Raw genomic sequence first — 24,407 nt, forward strand, 5'->3', positions numbered from 1 at the left:
GAGCGCGATCTCGACCGGCTCTCGCGCAGGTGGGAAGGGGACCCCGGGCCACCGGATGGGAGCGGGGCTGCGGCGAGGGCACAGGACGGCTGCCAGGCGCTGGAGGAAGCCCCGGAGAAGTAGATTTTTTTTTTGTTTTTTTTAAAACCTCGGACATTCCCATTAAAGGGATTCTGTGTATCTTTTTAAAAACAAAAACTGACACTTACCTGGGGCTTCTATCGGCCCCCTGCAGCTGTCATGTCCCGTGCTGTTCTCCTACGAGCCTCTGTTCCCCGCCGCCGGTTATGGTCCTAATACTCGTCGCGTCTCCGGGAGCTTCCTGCGCTGGTGCAGTATGAGAAAACTTCGCACTGCGCCTGCGTACTAAGCTCCCAGAGACGCGAGCAGGAGCGAGGATGCGCGCGGCGGCGCAGGCTCAGTTCATTCATCTAGTTAGAGGAATAATTGAACTGTGAGCGGCGGCGGGGAACGGAGGGTCGTAGAGGACGGTGTGGGCACGATGGCTGCAGGGGGGCCGATAGAAGCCCCAGGTAAGTGTCAGTTTTTGTTTTTAAAAAAAGATACACAGAACCCCTTTAAGAGAACTATATTAGTCTGGGGCGTGGCTTAGGTATGTGTATCATATCAGGGGGCGTGGCTTGTGTATGTGTATCATGTCAGGGGCGTGGCTTGTGTATATCTACACGTATTTCTGAAGCGTTTTCTTTCACAATGCACGACTGACCTGAAAGTCCATAGCATCTAGCGCCCCGCCCCCTGCACGTCACGTCAGGCAGGCGGCGCATGCGCAGCGCGCTCCCCCGCTGTCTGTGGTGCTGAAGCCGCATCGATGCACTCGGCGCTCCTCCCTCTGGGGGCGGGGCTGGTTGCCCGGGAGACGGAGGACGCTGCATGGAGACGGCAGGCGGGGAGCCGGGGGGAGCGGTAACTGCGGGATATACGGGGGGAGGGGGGTACACGTGACACTGGGGGGTCCCTCCAGCCTCCCCCCATCCCATAGAGCGGCTCAGAGATCCCAGCATGGCAGCAAAACCTCCTTAAAGGACACCTGAAGTGAGAGGGACATGGAGGCCGCCATATTTATTTCCTATTAAACAATGCAGATTGCCTGGCTGTCCTGCTGTTCCTCTGCCTCTAATACTTTCAGCCATAGCCCCTGAACAAGCATGCAGATCAGGTGCTCTTGTTTCAGGTGTGTGATTCAGACACTACTGCAGCCAAATAGACCAGCAGGGCTGCCAGGCAATCTGCATTCTTTAACAGGAAATAAATATGGCAGCCTCCATATGCTCTCACTTCAGTTGTCCTTTAACCAACTCCTCGTCCAGTCTCTGCCACAAAGAATGAAGGGAAGGGGGGGTCCAGCAGCACTAGCGAGGGGTGCTTCATAAAGTGGAAAGCAGTCCATTATGTGCTGAGCGCAGACGGTGGGCACTGTCATAGCAGCAATGATACGGGGCACAGAATGCAGGACTCCGACCATCGCAAGACCCCGAATTGCTACAACTCGGAGGGGGAATCGTATTTAACGCCGCCGGGGGGGTTAGCGGTAGCAGGGAGAGCCGCCATTGGCTCGCCTGCGCCCAGCTGCCCGCCACCTGAATGATATATACCCAATAAAGTGGTAATGGCGGGTCATTGGCAGGGCCAAATGAACTTAGCAGCTGTGAATTCACAGACAGTGGCCATCAACAGTAATATCCAGAACCGCCCCCAGTATAGGAAGCTGGATGTCCCATAAGTATAAGCCCCTCCCCTAGGATTGGTGGCCAGAGGTCCCCCCAGTATAGGTGGCCCCAATATAGGTTTTTGAGGTTAAGGATCCCACAGTATAAGTAGACTGGCATAGGTGTGCCCAGTATAGGTTTTCAGGTATAGGTGCCCACAGTATAAGTAGACTGGCATAGGTGTATCCAGTATAGGTTTCCATGTATAGGTACCCCCAGTATAGGTAGACAGGCATAGGTGTATCCAGTATAGGTGGCCCCAGACTAGGTATCTAGGTATAGGTACCCACAGTATAAGTAGACTGGTATAGGTGTCCCCTGTATAGGTATCCAGGTATAGGTGCCCCAGTACAGGTAGCCTGGTATAGGTGCCCCCAGTAGTCTGGTATAGGTACACCCAGTATAGATTGCCAGGTATCAGTGCCCACAGTATAGATAGCAAGGTGTAGGTGCCCCCGGTATAGGTAGCCAGGTATAGGTGCCCCCAGTATAGGTTTCCATGTATAGGTACCCCCAGTATAGGTAGCCAGGCATAGGTGTATCCAGTATAGGTAGCCAGGTATAGGTGGCCCCAGACTAGGTTATAGGTGCCTCCAGTATAGGTAGACTTGCATAGGTGCCCCCAGTATAGGTAACCTGGTATAGGTGCCCCTAGTATGGATAGCCTGGTATAGGTACTCCCAGTATAGATAGTTACATAGTTACATAGTTACTTTGGTTGAAAAAAGACATACGTCCATCGAGTTCAACCAGTACAAAGTACAACTCCAGCCTGCTCCCTCACATATCCCTGTTGATCATAAAATCCCTGGACTAACATCATTGGACTAACAGATAGCCAGGTATAGGTGCCCCCAGTATAGATAGCCAGGTATAGGTGCTGCCAATATAGGTTTTCAGGAGTAGGTACCCACAGTATAAGTAGACTGGTATATGTAGATAGGTATAGGTGTCTCCTGTATAGGTATCCAGGTATAGGTGCCCAGTACAGGTAGCCTGGTATAGGTGCCCCCAGTAGTCTGGTATAGGTACACCCAGTATAGATTGCCAGGTATCAGTGCCCGCAGTATAGATAGCAAGGTGTAGGTGCCCCCGGTATAGGTAGCCAGGTATAGGTGCCCCCAGTATAGGTAGCCAAGTATAGGTGCCCCCAGTATAGGTAGTCAGGTATAAGTGTCCCCCAGTATAGATAGCAAGGTGTAGGTGCCCCCGGTATAGGTAGCCAGGTATAGGTGCCCCCAGTATAGGTAGCCAAGTATAGGTGCCCACAGTATAGGTAGTCAGGTATAGGTGTCCCCCAGTATAGATAGCAAGGTGTAGGTGCCCCCGGTATAGGTAGCCAGGTATAGGTGCCCCCAGTATAGGTAGCCAAGTATAGGTGCCCTAGTAAGCACATGCGGCGCTGGATCCCTGCAACATAAGTATTTTAACAGGCTCTTGCCCTCCCTCTAAGCATGGGGGGGGAGGGGGGGCACCTTTGGCTACCTACACTGGGGATGACTACCTATACTGGTGGGGTGCACCTATGGCCAGCTACCTGCCTATACTGGAACGCTACGTTTGGAGCCACACAAACCTTAGCAGAGCTGTGGCAACATTAATTTGCACTGAAATGTACAAAGAGGTAAATATTTTATTTTGTGTTTACAGAATATGATTCTGCCGGTCATAATAAAAACTTCTCCGTACGCCAAGACAATCGCTACCCACAGAGGTGCACACAGTTCATCCGGTGCGGTCCGTGGTGCCACCCCCAGGTAACCAGCTATGTAACTCAGGGGAGGGGGCTGGCTGCAGGAAGCCACGCCCACCTTACAGCGGATGGAGGACTTTATCCTGGAACTCATATCGGGCTGCCGGTGACCTCAACGCCTTTATTTTCTAACACTATATATTTTCCAGGAAGGCGAAAGGTGTTTCCAGATCTCCATCCCAGGTGCCGTCTTGTGCCAGCGCCCCGGCTCACCCCACACGACAAGCAGGAGAGAGGCTGCCAACCACCCATCCCCCCCGCAGGGCAAAGGTACGTCACCTGGCAAGATCACATGTCTGGCCACTCCACGTGTCATAACATCTCAGTGATGGGTAATAATGATATGGTTTATGGCTGTGTAATCTCATCACGGTTATTGTCGGTCAGGTCACGGAGACTCTGGGATTAATGGGCAAAACGCCATTTCTTTTGTTTACCAGTAAAATGTATAAACGTGCTGATGTCACTCCAGATACAATGGATTATATATCGGCTCTATCCCGGCAAAGGGAGTCATTACCAACCGCTTTCATCTATTGTGTGTACCGGGCATGACAGCATGACACCACAACCAGGGCTGCTCATCCGGATTCTGGATATCCTGGTAACCCGGATATCCGAACTTTTTTACGCTATCCGACCGGATTCCGGATACCTGGGCCCAAATCCGGCTAGCTATCTGCGGATATTTGGCCGCATAACCCAGATATCTGCGGATATTGCGGATATCCGGATCAGAAATACTGTAACTAAGGAGCCAACGTCCTGGAGCCAATCAGAGGGCTCCCAGCAGAAGCCCTAGCAACCAATCACAGAAAGGAACCTTGGCCAGCCCCACCTGACCTCATTGAGCCAATCAGAGGGCTCCCAGCCAAAACCCTGGCATCCAATCACAGAAAGGAACACTGGCCAGCCCCCCTGTATAATGAGAGCTGCCATGATGAGACATATATTAGCTTGTGAATGCTCACTGAGAGACATGCTCCAGTGCTGCTGGCCTAGCAAGGGGGCTGTACACAGTTATACACCTAAAGCTGTTCAGTGATTAACCCCTTTACTACTATCACTACACTATTGTTACATTGTTAATTAGCTTGATTGATGTCATTGTATGACAGTCAGAGTGTGTGCTCGAGTGCTGCCGGCCTAGTAGTGAGAAACCGAAAGCTGTTAAGTGATTAACCCCTTCACTATCATTACACTATTGTTAAATCATTAATTAGCTCGATGTCATTTGGGTGACAGTCAGAGTGTGTGCTGCAGGCAGCTGCTATGTGTCTGTGTGTGTGCTGTGCACAGACCAGGCCAGCTGCTGCCTGCTGGCCAGCTATTAGCCTTAGGTATAGGTTAGGGATTAGGGGATAGGATTACTGTGTTATTGTGTAGTTAGTACTGTAGTAATGCAGTCAGTGTGCTAGTAGTTGTTAGAGTAGTAGTACTACTGTGTTAGCTTTTTACAGAACTGCTGTGCTGTGAGTAGTGCCAGTGTGACAGTTAGTGTGCACTAGTGTCTTCTCCTCTGCTGTCTGACTGTCACTCGGCACTTGCCACGTGTCCTGTATCACGTGCCAATTGCCACGTCCGGCTTGCTCCTGGCACACGTTACACCTGCTGCTGCTGCATTGCCCTGCTCCTGCTGCCTGTGCAGCTCCCACTGCCAGGCCAGGGTGCCACAGGCCACTGATACCACCTATATTTAACCCAAAACACAATTGCTGCGTAATTTTTGGAGGTGTCTTGGCTGAAAATTCATGTCCCAGTTGTGCGGTTGGACTTTGGACACAATGGGCCTGATTCACAAAGCGGTGCTAACCCAGTTAGAGACTTTAGGCATGATAACCATTGCACCCAGAGCCGGGACAAGGTCCTCCAGCACCCAAGGCTGAGACACCAAAGTGCGCCCCTCCATCCCTGCCACCCCACCTGTCACACACTGATTGCTATTAGACTAAGAGGCGCCAAAGGGCCCACAACCTCCCCAACACCTTAATATCTAGTTATCTGGCTTGCAGTAGCTGCTATGTATCCCCTTTTCTTATTTCTTTCTGCTTCAAACACAATTAAGAATGACAGCTGAATGAATTCTGCACCCCCTCCTACACTGCGCCCTGAGGCTGGAGCCTCTCCAGCCTATGCCTCGGCCCGGCCCTGATTGCACCACGCTGGTGAAAAGCCAGTTTAGGCGTGCTAAGTTTAGGCATGATAAGTTTAGGCACGATAAGTTTAGATAAGTTTAGATCGCGCGCTAAGTCCCGCACGCAAAGCAGCGCCATTAAACTCTATGCGAAGTGCACCAGACTTTGCTAGCACAAAACTTTTGATCAGCTGTGCACTGCGGTTCTAACCCAGTTGGTGCTTAAACTTATCACGCCTAAACTTATCACACCTAAACTTATCACGCCTAAACTTATCACACCTAAACTTATCATGCCTAAACTTATCACACCTAACTTATCACACCTAAACTTATCACGCCTAAACTTAACATGCCTAAACTTATCACGCCTAAACTTATCACGCCTACACTTATCACGCCTAAACTTATCATGCCTAAACTTATCACACCTGGGGCCTGATTCACAAAGCGGTGCTAACAGTTAGCACGCTGGTGAAAAGCCCTTTATCATGCCTAAACTCAGTTTAGGCATGATAAGTTTAGGTGTGATAAGTTTAGGTGTGATAAGTTTAGGCGTGATAAGTTTAGGTGTGATAAGTTTAGGCGTGATAAGTTTAAGCACCAACTGGGTTAGAACCGCAGTGCACAGCTGATCAAAAGTTTTGTGCTAGCAAAGTCTGGTGCACTTCGCATAGAGTTTAATGGCGCTGCTTTGCGTGCGGGACTTTGCGCGCTATCTACACTTATCTAACCTTATCATGCCTAAACTTATCATGCCTAAACTGAGTTTAGGCGTGATAAAGGGCTTTTCACCAGCGTGCTAACTGTTAGCACCGCTTTGTGAATCAGGCCCAATGTGGGCTGCACGACCGCTGTCTGGAACCTAGTCCTGATGTTAATTGACAGCCATTTTTTTTTTTTTTGGGGGGGGGGGGGGGATTTTAAGTCCCCACATCATCAATTAGTGTTTCCCTTTACAAAATAATGATGCTACATGCCTCATATACCCTAAGAAACGTTTTTTAAAGCAATTTAATGGCCACTTCCGGTTTTCTATCCGGATATCCGAATCCGCTGGATACTAGGTTTGGATATACGATTCGGATCGGAAATTTTTGAGCTCGGATATCTGACCCGGATCGGTTATTTGGGTCACAACACAGAATGAGGACCCCTCCCATCCTCCCCTTTATAAAGGTTTGTGGTGTGATCTCTTACGATTGGATGGGGTGGTAGGGGGCGCACTGTGGCTGGGCAGAGGGACTTTGCATAATCATCCACTAAACCGCCCCAAGTAAAGGCAATTGTTCAGTTGTAGTGGGTATAGTAGATTGAAAGCTCCGTGTGATAGATACCAGTGTAATCATTCCTGTGTATTCCAGTTCAATGTTGTCTTATTTGCTTTTGGTTGTTTGCCATGTTTTTTCTGCAGACAGGGACACACACTTTGAAGTTGGAAGTGGCTAGAGAGAGGCGGAGTTCTCCCATAACACAGCCACGCCCTCAGCAACAGAGCAGCAATGTGCTGGTTCCAGGGACTGGAGAGAGGCGGAGCTCTTCACAAACACATCCACACCCTCAGCGACAGAGCAGCCAAGTGCTGATTCCATTGACTGGAGAGAGGCGGAGTTCTCCACAAGCACAGCGACGCCCTCAGCGACAGAGCAGCCAAGAGCTGATTCCAGGGACTGGAGAGAGGCGGAGTTCTCCACAAGCACAGCCACGCCCTCAGCGACAGAGCAGCCAAGTGCTGGTTCCAGGGACTGGAGAGAGGCGGAGTTCTCCACAAACACATCCACACCCTCAGCGACAGAGCAGCAAAGTGCTGATTCCAGGGACTGGAGAGAGGCGGAGTTCTCCACAAGCACAGCGACGCCCTCAGCGACAGAGCAGCCAAGAGCTGATTCCAGGGACTGGAGAGAGGCGGAGTTCTTCACAAGCACAGCCACACCCTCAGCGACAGAGCAGCAAAGTGCTGATTCCAGGGACTGGAGAGAGGCGGAGTTCTCCACAAACACATCCACACCCTCAGCGACAGAGCAGCCAAGAGCTGATTCCAGGGACTGGAGAGAGGCGGAGTTCTCCACAAGCACAGCCACGCCCTCAGCAACAGAGCAGCCATGTGCTGGTTCCAGGGACTGGAGAGAGGCGGAGTTCTTCACAAGCACAGCCACATCCTCAGCGACAGAGCAGCAAAGTGCTGGTTCCAATAAGAATGAATAAGGCGGGGTAAGGAGACACCCTCTCAGATTCTTCACTCTCTTAGGAACTTGGGTGGAGAGATCTCTGTGCACTTGAGTTCCCAGCTTTGTACACCTGCTGCTCCCTCTGCTGGATTATTTTAGATCCTAGTGAGCAGTGCCGGGAATAGTATGATTTACTGCAGTGTTTCTCAATATTTTTAGCATGTACCACCTTGAATACCTGTGCTCACTAAGTACCCCTTAATATCCCACATAGAGATGGCTCGAACCTCCGATTTTAGGTTTGCGAACCGCTGCAAAAAGTTCAGTTCGCGCAAACTTTTTGAACCGCAATAGACTTCAATGGGGAGGCGAACTTTGAAACCTAGAAACATTTATGCTGGCCAGAAAAGTGATGGAAAAGATGTTTCAAGGATTCTAATATCTGAGTTTTTGCATGGCGGAGTGGGAAACACGCCAAAAGTCCCGGGGAAAAATCTGGATTTGATGCACAGCAGCGTTTTAAGGGCAGAAATCACATTGAATGCTAAATTGGAGGCCTATAGTGCTTTAAAACATCTTGCATGTGTATACATCAATCAGGTCACTGGCGTAACAATAGGGTCTGCAGCCCCTGCTCCCGCGGGGGGGGGCCTGGGGCCCGCTTGGGGCCGTTTTGAGGGGAAAGCCTTGGCCACAGTCGGCGGGGAGAGGGGAAGTTCCCTCACCTCGGGGCTCTCCCCTCTGTGCTCCCCTCCAGCTTAAGTTACAATGTGTGGGCAGCGGGGGGCAGATACATACCTTCCGTGCGTTCCACCACATACTCCTCGCTCTAGCGGCTGACGTCACTTCTGGCAGTGACGTCACTTCCGGAAGTGACAACAGACGCTAGAGCGAGGAGTATGCGGTGGAACGCACGGAAGGTATGTATCTGCCCCCCGCTGCCCACACATTGTAACTTAAGCTGGAGGGGAGCACAGAGGGGAGAGCCCCGAGGTGAGGGAGAGGGGGGGGGGGGGGGAACTTCCCCTCTCCCCGCCGACTGTGGCCAAGGCTTTCCCTGACACACCAAACTCACCGTGTAACGCACCGCAAGCAGCCGTTTGTGTAGTGACGACCGTGCTGGACTGGTGCGCACCATGGCCAGAGTGCAGGTTTTGGTGGCTTTACAGCCCATATGGTCGCCTGGCTGATGTAGCTGAATGACAGAACAGTGACTGTCCAGCTGATCGAATTTGGTCTGTCCACAATGAAACAACGACCTTATAATCTTGGGTGTGCCCCCCCCCTCTCCTTCCCCCCCCCCCCCCAATCCTGGGTCAGATTTGGTAGCGGTGTGTGGACTCCGCCCCTTCGCTCCCCTATTAGGTCAGGTTGTTGTGAAGTTGCAGAAGAGGCACATAACTGTCCTTTCTTGTGTTGTCATCAGGCTGAAGCTTGTGGACCCGGCCAGGGTGAGGAGTCTGACAGCAGAGGGCGCTGCTCCACCTGACTCAGGTACAGCTGATAATAATGCCTCTATTTCCATATACATGAGCTATGATACATCTTCTGTGGTCTCCAGCATCTCTCCTCTGTACAATTCCAGCCCCCTAATCCAGGCGCTGTGCGGTATTCAGAGCCCCTTCCCCCGCCCACAGTCCTCATTGCCACGACTGCCCCCTGCTCATAGCCCTGTGTGTCTGCATGTGACATAGCTCACACTGGCAGCAATAAATTATGCCCTGGTCCCTCCCTGCTGACACCATATTACTGCTTACATGACTGGTGTGCCTGTTTCCAAAACTCCTTAATAGTGCCGCCCCCTGTATGCCACTATTGCCCACAAGATGGCAACAGACTTTGGTCGAATCAGAGAGGGGGTGCAGCATGTATATCCAGGGTTTTGCTGTGTTGGCGGGGGTGTGACATGTATAGGCAAGGATTAGCAGCATTGGCAGGGGGCGTGGCATGTATAGCCAGGGATTTGCAGCATTGGCAGGGGGCGTGGCATGTATAGCCAGGGATTTGCAGTGTTGGTGGGGGCGTGGCATATATAGCCAGGGTTATGCTGTGTTGGCGGGGGTGTGACATGTATAGGCAGGGACCTGCACTGTTGGCGGGGTGTGTGGCATGTATAGCTAGGGATTTGCACTGTTGGCGGGGGTGTGGCATTTATAGCTAGGGATTTGCAGTGTTGGCGGGGTGCAGCATGTATAGCCAGGGATTTGCACTGTTGGCGGGGGTGTGGCATTTATAGCTAGGGATTTGCAGTGTCGGTGGGGGCGTGGCATGTATAGCTAGGGATTTGCATTGCCAGGGGGGTGGCCTGTATAGCTTGGTATTTGCACTGTTGGGGGGTGTGTGGCCTGTATAGCCTGTTAGTTGCATTGCCAGGGGGGTGGCCTGTATAGCCTGGTATTTGCACTGTTGGTGGGGGGGTGGCCTGTATAGCCTGTTATTTGCACTGTTGGCGGGGGCGTGGTCTGTATAGCCAGATCTGGCAGTAATGTCTCGGTCTCTATACAGGTGAAGATAGGCAGCAGTCAGATCACCAGGCCAGAGGCAGCCATCAGCGATCTGTGGACGTCACACACACAACAATCTCCAGAGCTGCAGGTAGCTGGGTGCCCCATCTCAGGAACAGGACCGGAGTCTCTGGCAGAAGGTGAGACAGCTGCATCCTTATTATAATACAGCAATGCCTGGATCTCCTTACTGGCAATATACAAACCATCTCCTGCTAGATGCCATGTGTACATCTATTGGGGTGCCTGGCCAAACGGGCATGAGATATTGCCAATAGTAGATTATCGGTAAATATACTAATATTCTACTCACTGTAACCCAACCCTCACCCCAACCCTCCCCTACCTACTCCTATTACTGACCTGCCCTTTATATATGCCTGTTACTAACCTGCCCTCTATATATGCCTGTTACTAACCTCCCCTCTATATATGCCTGTTACTGACCTCCCCTCTATATATGCCTGTTACTGACCTGCCCTCTATATATGCCTGTTACTAACCTCCCCTCTATATATGCCTGTTACTAACCTCCCCTCTATATATGCCTGTTACTGACCTGCCCTCTATATATGCCTGTTACTGACCTGCCCTCTATATATGCCTGTTACTAACCTCCCCTCTATATATGCCTGTTACTAACCTCCCCTCTATATATGCCTGTTACTGACCTGCCCTCTATATATGCCTGTTACTGACCTGCCCTCTATATATGCCTGTTACTAACCTCCCCTCTATATATGCCTGTTACTAACCTCCCCTCTATATATGCCTGTTACTAACCTGCCCTCTATATATGCCTGTTACTAACCTGCCCTCTATATATGCCTGTTACTAACCTCCCCTCTATATATGTCTGTTACTGACCTGCCCTCTATATATGCCTGTTACTGACCTGCCCTTTATATATGCCTGTTACTAACCTCCCCTCTATATATGCCTGTTACTAACCTCCCCTCTATATATGCCTGTTACTAACCTGCCCTCTATATATGCCTGTTACTAACCTGCCCTCTATATATGCCTGTTACTGACCTGCCCTCTATATATGCCTGTTACTGACCTGCCCTCTATATATGCCTGTTACTGACCTGCCCTCTATATATGCCTGTTACTAACCTGCCCTCTATATATGCCTGTTACTAACCTGCCCTCTATATATGCCTGTTACTAACCTGCCCTCTATATATGCCTGTTACTAACCTGCCCTCTATATATGCCTGTTACTAACCTGCCCTCTATATATGCCTGTTACTAACCTGCCCTCTATATATGCCTGTTACTGACCTCCGTCTATATATGCCTGTTACTAACCCTCCCCTCTATACGTGCCTGTTACTGACCCACCCCTCTATACGTGCCTGTTACTGACCTGCCATCTATATATGCCTGTTACTGACCGCCCCTCTATAGGTGCCTGTTACTGACCCGCCCCTCTATAGGTGCCTGTTACTGACCCGCCCCTCTATAGGTGCCGGTTACTGACCCTCCCCTCTATACGTGCCTGTTACTGACCCTCCCCTCTATACGTGCCTGTTACTGACCCGCCCCTCTATACATGCCTGTTACTAACCTGCCCTCTATATATGCCTGTTACTAACCTGCCCTCTATATATGCCTGTTACTGACCTGCCCTCTATATATGCCTGTTACTGACCTGCCCTCTATATATGCCTGTTACTGACCTGCCCTCTATATATGCCTGTTACTAACCTGCCCTCTATATATGCCTGTTACTGACCTGCCCTCTATATATGCCTGTTACTGACCTGCCCTCTATATATGCCTGCAGGGGCGCCTCTAGCCATGTTGTCACTCCAGGCGAGAAAATCTGTGGCGCCCCCCACCCCCATGGCGCCCTTCCATGAAAATAATCATAATGTGGCAGCGTTTCATCAGAAAATTCGCAATGCGTGCAGTGTTTCACCAGAAAATACACATAATGTAAGACTGCAGAAGTGAGCTTACGGGCTGTGGGTCAGTGAACTGACAAGCCTGTTCACCACCTGGGGACACAACATCTGGCGGGGGGTGACCGCGGTCCCCCCTGCACAGCACTCATGCCCACCTGGTCGACCTGGCACCCTCTACAATGGATCAGAAGGAGGCACAAAGGGGGACAGGGGGAGTCACAGGGGACTAAAGGAGGCACACAGAGACAGAGGAAGGCGCAGGGGGACAGAGGTGGCACATGGGGACTGAAGAGGCACATGGAGACATAAGGAGGCACAAAGGGATACAGAAGGAGGCACAGGAGGACAGAAGGAGGCAGAGTGGGACATAAGGAGGCACAGGGGGACAGAAGGAGAAACAAAGGGCACAGAAGGAGGCCGAGACGGCACAAAGGAGGAAAGAAGAATGCACAAGGCACAGAGGTGTCAGCTGCCTGCAACTTACACTAAGTAGATTCAGCAGAAGCAAGTAATAGAACAGCCACAGGGGTGTGGCTTAATCTGGGGGGGGGCTTAATTTGGGGGCAGGGCTTAATTCTGCAACATGGCGCCCCCCAGGACCAATGGCACTCCAGGCAATGGCCTGTACTGCCTATGCCTAGAGGCGCCCCTGTATGCCTGTTACTGACCCTCCCCTCTATACGTGCCTGTTACTGACCCTCCCCTCTATACGTGCCTGTTACTGACCTGCCCTCTATACGTGCCTGTTACTGACCTGCCCTCTATATATGCCTGTTACTGACCTGCCCTCTATATATGCCTGTTACTAACCTGCCCTCTATATGTGCCTGTTACTGACCCGCCCCTCTATACATGCCTGTTACTGACCTGCCCTCTATATATGCCTGTTACTGACCTGCCCTCTATATATGCCTGTTACTGACCCGCCCCTCTATACGTGCCTGTTACTGACCCTCCCCTCTATACGTGCCTGTTACTGACCTGCCCCTCTTTACATGCCTGTTACTAACCTGCCCTCTATATATGCCTGTTACTGACCTGCCCTCTATATATGCCTGTTACTGACCTGCCCTCTATATATGCCTGTTACTAACCTCCCCTCTATACATGCCTGTTACTGACCTGCCCTCTATATATGCCTGTTACTGACCTGCCCTCTATATATGCCTGTTACTGACCTGCCCTCTATATGTGCCTGTTACTGACCCACCCCTCTATACGTGCCTGTTACTGACCCTCCCCTCTATACGTGCCTGTTACTGACCTGCCCTCTATATATGCCTGTTACTGACCTGCCCTCTATATATGCCTGTTACTAACCTGCCCTCTATATATGCCTGTTACTGACCTGCCCTCTATATATGCCTGTTACTGACCTGCCCTCTATATATGCCTGTTACTAACCTGCCTGCCCTCTATATATGCCTGTTACTGACCTGCCCTCTATATATGCCTGTTACTAACCTGCCCTCTATATATGCCTGTTACTGACCTGCCCTCTATATATGCCTGTTACTGACCTGCCCTCTATATATGCCTGTTACTGACCTGCCCTCTATATATGCCTGTTACTAACCTGCCCTCTATATATGCCTGTTACTAACCTGCCCTCTATATATGCCTGTTACTAACCTGCCCTCTATATATGCCTGTTACTAACCTGCCCTTTATATATGCCTGTTACTAACCTGCCCTCTATATATGCCTGTTACTGACCTGCCCTCTATATATGCCTGTTACTGACCTGCCCTCTATATATGCCTGTTACTAACCTGCCCTCTATATATGCCTGTTACTGACCTGCCCTCTATATATGCCTGTTACTGACCTGCCCTCTATATATGCCTGTTACTAACCTGCCCTCTATATATGCCTGTTACTAACCTGCCCTCTATATATGCCTGTTACTAACCTGCCCTCTATATATGCCTGTTACTGACCTCCGTCTATATATGCCTGTTACTAACCCCCCCTCTATACGTGCCTGTTACTGACCTGCCCTCTATACGTGCCGGTTACTGACCCGCCCCTCTATACGTGCCTGTTACTGACCTGCCCTCTATATATGCCTGTTACTGACCTCCGTCTATATATGCCTGTTACTAACCCTCCCCTCTATACGTGCCTGTTACTGACCTGCCCTCTATACGTGCCTGTTACTGACCCGCCCCTCTATACGTGCCTGTTACTGACCTGCCCTCTATATATGCCTGTTACTGACCTCCGTCTATATATGCCTGTTACTAACCCTCCCCTCTATACGTGCCTGTTACTGACCTGCCCTCTATACGTGCCGGTTACTGACCCGCCCCTCTATACGTGCCTGTTACTGACTTGCCCTCTATATATGCCTGTTACTGACCGCCCCTCTATAGGTGCCTGTTACTGACCCACCCCTCTATAGGTGCCTGTTACTGACCCGCCCCTCTATAGGTGCCTGTTACTGACCCTCCCCTCTATACGTGCCTGTTACTGACTTGCCCTCTATACGTGCCTGTTACTGACCTGCCCTCTATACATGCCTGTTACTGACCGCCCCTCTATAGGTGCCTGTTACTGACCCGCCCCTCTATAGGTGCCTGTTACTGACCCGCCCCTCTATACGTGTCTGTTACTGACCCGCCCCTCTATACGTGCCTGTTACTGACCGCCCCTCTATAGGTGCCTGTTACTGACCCGCCCCTCTATAGGTGCCTGTTACTGACCCGCCCCTCTATAGGTGCCTGTTACTGACCCTCCCCTCTATACGTGCCTGTTACTGACTTGCCCTCTATACGTGCCTGTTACTGACCTGCCCTCTATATATGCCTGTTACTGACCGCCCCTCTATAGGTGCCTGTTACTGACCTGCCCCTCTATAGGTGCCTGTTACTGACCCGCCCCTCTATACGTGCCTGTTACTGACCTGCCCTCTATACGTGCCTGTTACTGACCTGCCCTCTATATATGCCTGTTACTGACCTGCCCTCTATATATGCCTGTTACTAACCTGCCCTCTATATGTGCCTGTTACTGACCCGCCCCTCTATACATGCCTGTTACTGACCTGCCCTCTATATATGCCTGTTACTGACCTGCCCTCTATATATGCCTGTTACTGACCCGCCCCTCTATACGTGCCTGTTACTGACCCGCCCCTCTATACGTGCCTGTTACTGACCCTCCCCTCTATACGTGCCTGTTACTGACCTGCCCCTCTTTACATGCCTGTTACTAACCTGCCCTCTATATATGCCTGTTACTGACCTGCCCTCTATATATGCCTGTTACTGACCTGCCCTCTATATATGCCTGTTACTGACCTGCCCTCTATATATGCCTGTTACTGACCTGCCCTCTATATATGCCTGTTACTGACCTGCCCTCTATATATGCCTGTTACTAACCTGCCTGCCCTCTATATATGCCTGTTACTGACCTGCCCTCTATATATGCCTGTTACTAACCTGCCCTCTATATATGCCTGTTACTGACCTGCCCTCTATATATGCCTGTTACTGACCTGCCCTCTATATATGCCTGTTACTGACCTGCCCTCTATATATGCCTGTTACTGACCTGCCCTCTATATATGCCTGTTACTAACCTGCCCTCTATATATGCCTGTTACTAACCTGCCCTCTATATATGCCTGTTACTAACCTGCCCTCTATATATGCCTGTTACTAACCTGCCCTCTATATATGCCTGTTACTGACCTGCCCTCTATATATGCCTGTTACTGACCTGCCCTCTATATATGCCTGTTACTAACCTGCCCTCTATATATGCCTGTTACTAACCTGCCCTCTATATATGCCTGTTACTAACCTGCCCTCTATATATGCCTGTTACTGACCTCCGTCTATATATGCCTGTTACTAACCCCCCCTCTATACGTGCCTGTTACTGACCTGCCCTCTATACGTGCCGGTTACTGACCCGCCCCTCTATACGTGCCTGTTACTGACCTGCCCTCTATATATGCCTGTTACTGACCTCCGTCTATATATGCCTGTTACTAACCTGCCCTCTATATATGCCTGTTACTAACCTGCCCTCTATATATGCCTGTTACTAACCTGCCCTTTATATATGCCTGTTACTAACCTGCCCTCTATATATGCCTGTTACTGACCTGCCCTCTATATATGCCTGTTACTGACCTGCCCTCTATATATGCCTGTTACTAACCTGCCCTCTATATATGCCTGTTACTGACCTGCCCTCTATATATGCCTGTTACTGACCTGCCCTCTATATATGCCTGTTACTAACCTGCCCTCTATATATGCCTGTTACTAACCTGCCCTCTATATATGCCTGTTACTGACCTCCGTCTATATATGCCTGTTACTAACCCCCCCTCTATATGTGCCTGTTACTGACCTGCCCTCTATACGTGCCGGTTACTGACCCGCCCCTCTATACGTGCCTGTTACTGACCTGCCCTCTATATATGCCTGTTACTGACCTCCGTCTATATATGCCTGTTACTAACCCTCCCCTCTATACGTGCCTGTTACTAACCCTCCCCTCTATACGTGCCTGTTACTGACCTGCCCTCTATACGTGCCGGTTACTGACCCGCCCCTCTATACGTGCCTGTTACTGACCTGCCCTCTATATATGCCTGTTACTGACCTCCGTCTATATATGCCTGTTACTAACCCTCCCCTCTATACGTGCCTGTTACTGACCTGCCCTCTATACGTGCCGGTTACTGACCCGCCCCTCTATACGTGCCTGTTACTGACTTGCCCTCTATATATGCCTGTTACTGACCGCCCCTCTATAGGTGCCTGTTACTGACCCACCCCTCTATAGGTGCCTGTTACTGACCCGCCCCTCTATAGGTGCCTGTTACTGACCCTCCCCTCTATACGTGCCTGTTACTGACTTGCCCTCTATAGGTGCCTGTTACTGACCTGCCCTCTATACATGCCTGTTACTGACCGCCCCTCTATAGGTGCCTGTTACTGACCCGCCCCTCTATAGGTGCCTGTTACTGACCCGCCCCTCTATACGTGTCTGTTACTGACCCGCCCCTCTATACGTGCCTGTTACTGACCGCCCCTCTATAGGTGCCTGTTACTGACCCGCCCCTCTATAGGTGCCTGTTACTGACCCGCCCCTCTATAGGTGCCTGTTACTGACCCTCCCCTCTATACGTGCCTGTTACTGACTTGCCCTCTATACGTGCCTGTTACTGACCTGCCCTCTATATATGCCTGTTACTGACCGCCCCTCTATAGGTGCCTGTTACTGACCTGCCCCTCTATAGGTGCCTGTTACTGACCCGCCCCTCTATACGTGTCTGTTACTGACCTGCCCTCTATATATGCCTGTTACTGACCGCCCCTCTATAGGTGCCTGTTACTGACCCGCCCCTCTATAGGTGCCTGTTACTGACCTGCCCCTCTATAGGTGCCTGTTACTGACCCTCCCCTCTATACGTGCCTGTTACTGACTTGCCCTCTATACGTGCCTGTTACTGACCTGCCCTCTATACATGCCTGTTACTGACCGCCCCTCTATAGGTGCCTGTTACTGACCCGCCCCTCTATAGGTGCCTGTTACTGACCCTCCCCTCTATACGTGCCTGTTACTGACCCGCCCCTCTATACGTGCCTGTTACTGACCTGCCCTCGATATATGCCTGTTACTGACCCGCCCCTCTATACGTGTCTGTTACTGACCTGCCCTCTATATGTGCCTGTTACTGACCGCCCCTCTATAGGTGCCTGTTAGTGACCCGCTCCTCTATAGGTGCCTGTTACTGACCCTCCCCTCTATACGTGCCTGTTACTGACCTGCCCTCTATACGTGCCTGTTACTGACCTGCCCTCTATATATGCCTGTTACTGACCTCCCTCTATATATGCCTGTTACTGACCTGCCCTCTATATATGCCTGTTACTAACCTGCCCTCTATATATGCCTGTTACTGACCTGCCCTCTATATATGCCTGTTACTGACCTGCCCTCTATATATGCCTGTTACTGACCTGCCCTCTATATATGCCTGTTACTGATCTGCCCTCTATACGTGCCTGTTACTGACCCGCCCCTCTATACGTGCCTGTTACTGACCTGCCCCTCTATAAGTGCCTGTTACTGACCTGCCCTCTATATATGCCTGTTACTAACCTGCCCTCTATATATGCCTGTTACTGACCTGCCCTCTATATATGCCTGTTACTGACCTGCCCTCTATATATGCCTGTTACTGACCTGCCCTCTATATATGCCTGTTACTGATCTGCCCTCTATACGTGCCTGTTACTGACCCGCCCCTCTATACGTGCCTGTTACTGACCTGCCCCTCTATAAGTGCCTGTTACTGACCTGCCCTCTATACGTGCCGGTTACTGACCCGCCCCTCTATACGTGCCTGTTACTGACCCGCCCCTCTATAGGTGCCTGTTACTGACCCTCCCCTCTATACGTGCCTGTTACTGACCCTCCCCTCTATACGTGCCTGTTACTGACTTGCCCTCTATAGATGCCTGTTACTGACCGCCCCTCTATAGGTGCCTGTTACTGACCCTCCCCTCTATACGTGCCTGTTACTGACCCTCCCCTCTATACGTGCCTGTTACTGACCTGCCCTCTATACATGCCTGTTACTGACCGCCCCTCTATAGGTGCCTGTTACTGACCCGCCCCTCTATAGGTGCCTGTTACTGACCCTCCCCTCTATACGTGCCTGTTACTGACCCGCCCCTCTATACGTGCCTGTTACTGACCTGCCTTCGATATATGCCTGTTACTGACCCGCCCCTCTATACGTGTCTGTTACTGACCTGCCCTCTATATATGCCTGTTACTGACCGCCCCTCTATAGGTGCCTGTTACTGACCCGCCCCTCTATAGGTGCCTGTTACTGACCCGCCCCTCTATAGGTGCCTGTTACTGACCCTCCCCTCTATACGTGCCTGTTACTGACCCTCCCCTCTATACGTGCCTGTTACTGACCTGCCCTCTATACGTGCCTGTTACTGACCTGCCCTCTATATATGCCTGTTACTGACCTCCCTCTATATATGCCTGTTACTGACCTGCCCTCTATATATGCCTGTTACTAACCTGCCCTCTATATATGCCTGTTACTGACCTGCCCTCTATATATGCCTGTTACTGACCTGCCCTTTATATATGCCTGTTACTGACCTGCCCTCTATATATGCCTGTTACTAACCTGCCCTCTATATATATATGCCTGTTACTGACCCGCCCCTCTATACGTGCCTGTTACTGACCTGCCCCTCTATAAGTGCCTGTTACTGACCTGCCCTCTATAAGTGCCTGTTACTGACCTGCCCTCTATACGTGCCTGTTACTGACCTGCCCTCTATACGTGCCTGTTACTGACCTGCCCTCTATACGTGCCTGTTACTGACCTGCCCCTCTATACGTGCCTGTTACTGACCTGCCCTCTATATGTGCCTGTTACTGACCGCCCCTCTATAGGTGCCTGTTACTGACCTGCCCTCTATATATGCCTGTTACTGGCCTCCCTCTATATATGCCTGTTACGAACCTGCCCTCTATACGTGCCTGTTACTGACCCGCCCCTCTATACGTGCCTGTTACTGACCCGCCCCTCTATACGTGCCGGTTACTGACCCTCCCCTCTAGACGTGCCGGTTATTGACCCTCCCCTCTAGACGTGCCGGTTACTGACCCGCCCCTCTAGACGTGCCTGTTACTGACCCGCCCCTCTAGACGTGCCTGTTACTGACCCGCCCCTCTAGACGTGCCTGTTACTGACCCTCCCCTCTATACGTGCCTGTTACTGACCCTATATGCCCAATACTAACCTTCCCTCTGTATATGCCTAAGGGTGGCCATACATCCTGGCAGCCGATCGACCATCTAATTTGATTATTATAATCGAATTGAATGAAAATCTGTGTCGGCAAAAGCATGCCCAACTGACAATGTGACCAATTTCAGGACGAAAATTGGTCGCATTTTTAATCGCGCATGCTGCAAGATGTTGGGCCGACTTGTTCGATCGCTTGTGCGGCTTGCAATTTCCCGACGATCAAGGAATGCAACAAAACCCCCGGCGCTGTCCCCCCAATGAAGTATGTGCCCCGTGTAAAGTATACATTATCTGTCCACGGCCTGCACTTGTTCCTCTGCTGCAGTGTGTTTTTTTTTCAGGGTAAAATTGGCTATAAAGTACTTTTCTCATATGTTGCTGTCACTTATAGTTAGAAATCTGGCAGGTTTTTGACTCAAACATCTCATGAGGGATTCTTAGTATTTAATTTTCTTTAAAAAAAAAAAAGAACTCCCTGAAAAGGATCTACGGTGGTTTGCAAAAGTATTCGTCCCCCTTGAAGTTTTCCACATTTTGTCACATTACTGCCACAAACATGAATCAACTTTATTGGAATTCCACGTGAAAGACCAATACAAAGTGGTGTACACATGAGAAGTGGAACGAAAATCATACAGGATTCCAAACATTTTTTTTTTTTAAATAACTGCAAAGTAGAGTGTGTAATTATTCAGCCCCGAGTCAATACTTTGTAGAACCACCTTTTGCTGCAATTACAGCTGCCGGTCTTTTAGGGTAGGTCTCTACCAGCTTTGCACATCTAGAGACTGAAATCCTTGCCCATTCTTCTTTGCAAAACAGATGCAGCTCAGTCAGATTAGATGGACAGCATTTGTGAACAGCAATTTTCAGATCCTGCCACAGATTCTCGATTGGATTTAGATCTGGACTTTGACTGGGCCATTCTAACACATGGATATGTTTTGTTTTAAACCATTCAATTGTTGCCCTGGCTTTATGTTTAGGGTCATTGTCCTGCTGGAAGATGAACCTCTGCCCCAGTCTCAAGTGTTTTGCAGTCTCCAAGAGGTTTTCTTCCAAGATTGCCCTGTATTTGGCTCCATCCATCTTCCCATCAACTTTGACCAGCTTCCCTGTCCCTGCTGAAGAGATGCACCCCCAGAGCATGATGCTGCCACCACCATATATGACAGTGGGGAAGGTGTGTTCAGAGTGATGTGCAGTGTTAGTTTTCCGCCACACATAGCGCGTTCTTATCTGACCAGAGCACCTTCTTCCACATGGTTGCTGTGTCCCCCACATGTCTTGTGGCAAACTGCTAACGGGACTGCTTATGCTTTTCTGTTAACAATGGCTTTCTTCTTGCCACTCTTCCATAAGAGCCAACTTTGTACAGTGCATGACTAATAGTTGTCCTATGGACAGAGTCTCCCACCTGAGCTGTAGATCTCTGCAGCTCGTCCAGAGTCACCATGGGCCTCTTGACTGCATTTCTGATCAGCGCTCTCCTTGTTCGGCCTGTAAGTTTAGGTGGATGGCCTTGTCTTGGTAGGTTTACAGTTGTGCCATACTCCTTCCATTTCTGAATGATCGCTTGAACAGCGCTCCGTGGGATGTTCAAGGCTTTGGAAATCATTTTGTAGCCTAAGCCTGCTTTAAATTTCTCAATAACTTGATCCCTGACCTGTCTTGTGTGTTCTTTGGACTTCATGGTGTTGTTGCTCCCAATATTCTCTTAGACAACCTCTGAGGCCGTCACAGAGCAGCTGTATTTGTACTGACATTAGATTACACACAGATGCACTCTATTTAGTCATTAGCACTCATCAGGCAACGTCTATGGGCAACTGACTGCACTCAGATCAAAGGAGGCCGAATAATTACGCATACACCACTTTGCAGTTATTTATTTGTAAAAAATGTTTGGAATGATGTATGATTTTCGATCCACTTCTCACATGTACACCACTTTGTATTGGTCTTTCACATGGAATTTTAATAAAAATTGATTCATGTTTGTGGCAGTAATGTGACAAAATGTGGAAAACTTCAAGGGGGCCGAATACTTTTGCAAACCACTGTATATAAATATGTAGACTGTCCTTCCTACCCATTTGCACACTATTCTGGCAGTCGGACTGAGCAACTGACATTCACCAAGTGCTTTTGAAAATAAAGAAAACCAAGAGAATCCCCCATGAGGAGATGGACAAGTTCAAAATCTGTCACGTCTCAGTTTCTTCTAACTACTGTAAGTGACAGCGACATAGGAGAACATTTCTAGCACATTTTACTCTAGGGGAAATTAAATGAATGTGTTTTCATGAATTTTGAAATTTAATTTTTTGTGATTCTTTAAAAAAGCTAGAACTATGGCAGCCTCCATATTCCTATTACTCAATCAGCTTTACTGGCAACTTAGCGGCTTTGGTTGGTTAAATCTGATGTCTTACCTCAGTCAATGAAGATTTGCATACGAGAAGGATTCTGGAACTACACTGGAGTTATTTGGCCAGTTTAGATGCATACTACCTCTTTAAGGGGGTTCTTATTTAAGGGGAGGGGGGGATGAAAAAACTACAATGAATGAAGATATGAGCAGAGTATTAATTGCACTTCTCTCCAGGCAGGGAAAACACGCACCTGTAAAGCAGAGGTCTACCTCGGAGGAAGAGTCTGGTGGCCCCCTACTAACTCAGCAGGTGGAAAGTCTGGCTCTTAGTGAAGGGGAATGTCCTGAATGTAGTCCAAGTCACAGCTGCCAAGAACCCAACAAACCTCAAGCTTTACCCCAGGCTGCAACTGACCACAGTGATATCAGGACTGAGGAGATAACGCAGGTTGATGCCAATTGTGTAGGGGCACCCAACTCTGATGACCAGCACACACCATCACAAGGCATAACGACCCTACAATCAACATCTACCATAAAGGAAGAGATTGCAGTGGATCCGAGCAACAACAAGGACTTATCTTCTGAAAGTGTACCAACAGAGGTAATCCAAGAACAGCCTTCAGAAGGAGACCGTGGACCACAAACAGAACCATGTACTTTTAGGACAGAGGACCAGGATACTAAAGAACGTGGGCTTGAGTTGGAATGTAATAGCGTCGCCCAATCTACAGTAGATGCTTCCAATAATCACGAAGGTAACACCAAAACGCAGAGTCAAGAAAGTAGATCAAGTCATGACGGTTTGGAACAAAGTCCTAGGAACGAGTATGTAGGTTCCATGGAGGAGAACCGTATGTTTGTCCCACTAGAAGAGGACAATCCACTGCAAAGAATCAATATGGACTTAACACAGTCTTCAAACCCAGCAGAAACAGGACCATCTAATAGCCAGGAGGGGACAAATCCACATCGTTCTTCAAGAAACGGCTTTATTAGACAGAGTCAGGGAGTTTTGGTGTTGACAAAAAGTACGGATGAAAATGCTGTTTTTATTCCTAAACTCAAATTTAATTTCACCCCCGAAAACAGCATAGACTGGGCTGCCTTACCTCAGACATTTACAAACTATCCAGGGGTTCAAGCTAAAAGGAAGGACCTCAGATTTACAAAAACATGCACTCCTCGAGGCCCATCTTTCAGCAAGAGTCTTCTGAAGAAGTCTTCTGCTTCAGGTCATGGACCTCCTGCTGGAGATGCCTTACAATCTGCACAAGGGTCACCCATGGCAGGAGAATTCACCAGAGTTGGTTCCCCTCCACTCTATGGAATAGTGGACCTGTCCATCTCTTTTCAAGGCAAATACGGAGGAGAGGAGGTCCCAACTGATATACCCAAAATTTTACTAACAGACGAAGACAACACCGAGGATTAATTGGCACAGCGGTTTCAGAACTTTAGAGTTCCAGCAAGCCTGGGGTCATTCAGGTTAATAAAGTGCTGTTAAAGCAACATAAGTTTACAATACTCACTTAGGTCATAACATAACATGGGAGAGAATGGCAGAAAACCTCTCATCAGAGGTTGTATGAGTGCAGTTAAAGAGGAACTGTCGCGAAAATCTTAAAATTTTAAATACATACAATTAAGAAGTACATTTCTTCCAGAGTAAAAGGAGCCATAAATGACTTTTCTCCTATGTTGCTGTCACTTACAGTAGGTAGTAGAAATCTAACATGAACGACAGATTTTGGACTAGCCCATCTTCTCATAGGGGGGGGGTTCTTATGGTTTGCTTTATTTTTTAGAGCACTTCGTGAATGGCGGTTGTTCCGTCCAACTGCCATAAAAGTGTACGGTGAGCAGGGAGGCTGGAGAGCATCTTTGTATAAATCTTTTTCAGGGAATGTCTTTATAAAGAATAAAGGCCATGCTGAGAATCCCCCCATGGAGAGATGGACTAGCCCAAAACCTGTCGGTAATGTCAGATTTCTACTACCTACTCTAAAGCCCTGTTCACA

General features: G+C 49.5%; 1 protein-coding gene across 1 annotated transcript; it reads left to right on the forward strand.

Moving 5' to 3' along the window:
- The first annotated feature begins 823 nt into the window (after nt 1–823).
- LOC137527997 (uncharacterized) lies at nt 824–23,903 on the forward strand. The gene is made up of 7 exons (XM_068249189.1): nt 824–927; nt 3,381–3,487; nt 3,633–3,753; nt 7,032–7,828; nt 9,212–9,279; nt 10,291–10,429; nt 22,621–23,903. The coding sequence occupies exons 1-7, from the start codon at nt 895–897 to the stop codon at nt 23,819–23,821; spliced, it is 2,466 nt and encodes an 821-aa protein (XP_068105290.1). The 5' UTR covers nt 824–894; the 3' UTR covers nt 23,822–23,903.
- The last annotated feature ends 504 nt before the right edge of the window (nt 23,904–24,407 follow it).

Source organism: Hyperolius riggenbachi, chromosome 8, assembly GCF_040937935.1.
Source record: "Hyperolius riggenbachi isolate aHypRig1 chromosome 8, aHypRig1.pri, whole genome shotgun sequence".
NCBI classification, from domain to species: domain Eukaryota; kingdom Metazoa; phylum Chordata; class Amphibia; order Anura; family Hyperoliidae; genus Hyperolius; species Hyperolius riggenbachi.

Bases quoted from the DNA above. Each gene is read 5' to 3' on its own strand.
- LOC137527997 (XM_068249189.1), top strand. From the start codon at position 895: ATGGAGACGGCAGGCGGGGAGCCGGGGGGAGCG. The intron at 3,754-7,031 runs GTACGTCACCTG...TTTTTTCTGCAG, and splicing joins ATCCCCCCCGCAGGGCAAAG to ACAGGGACACACACTTTGAA. The intron at 10,430-22,620 runs GTGAGACAGCTG...ACTTCTCTCCAG, and splicing joins ACCGGAGTCTCTGGCAGAAG to GCAGGGAAAACACGCACCTG.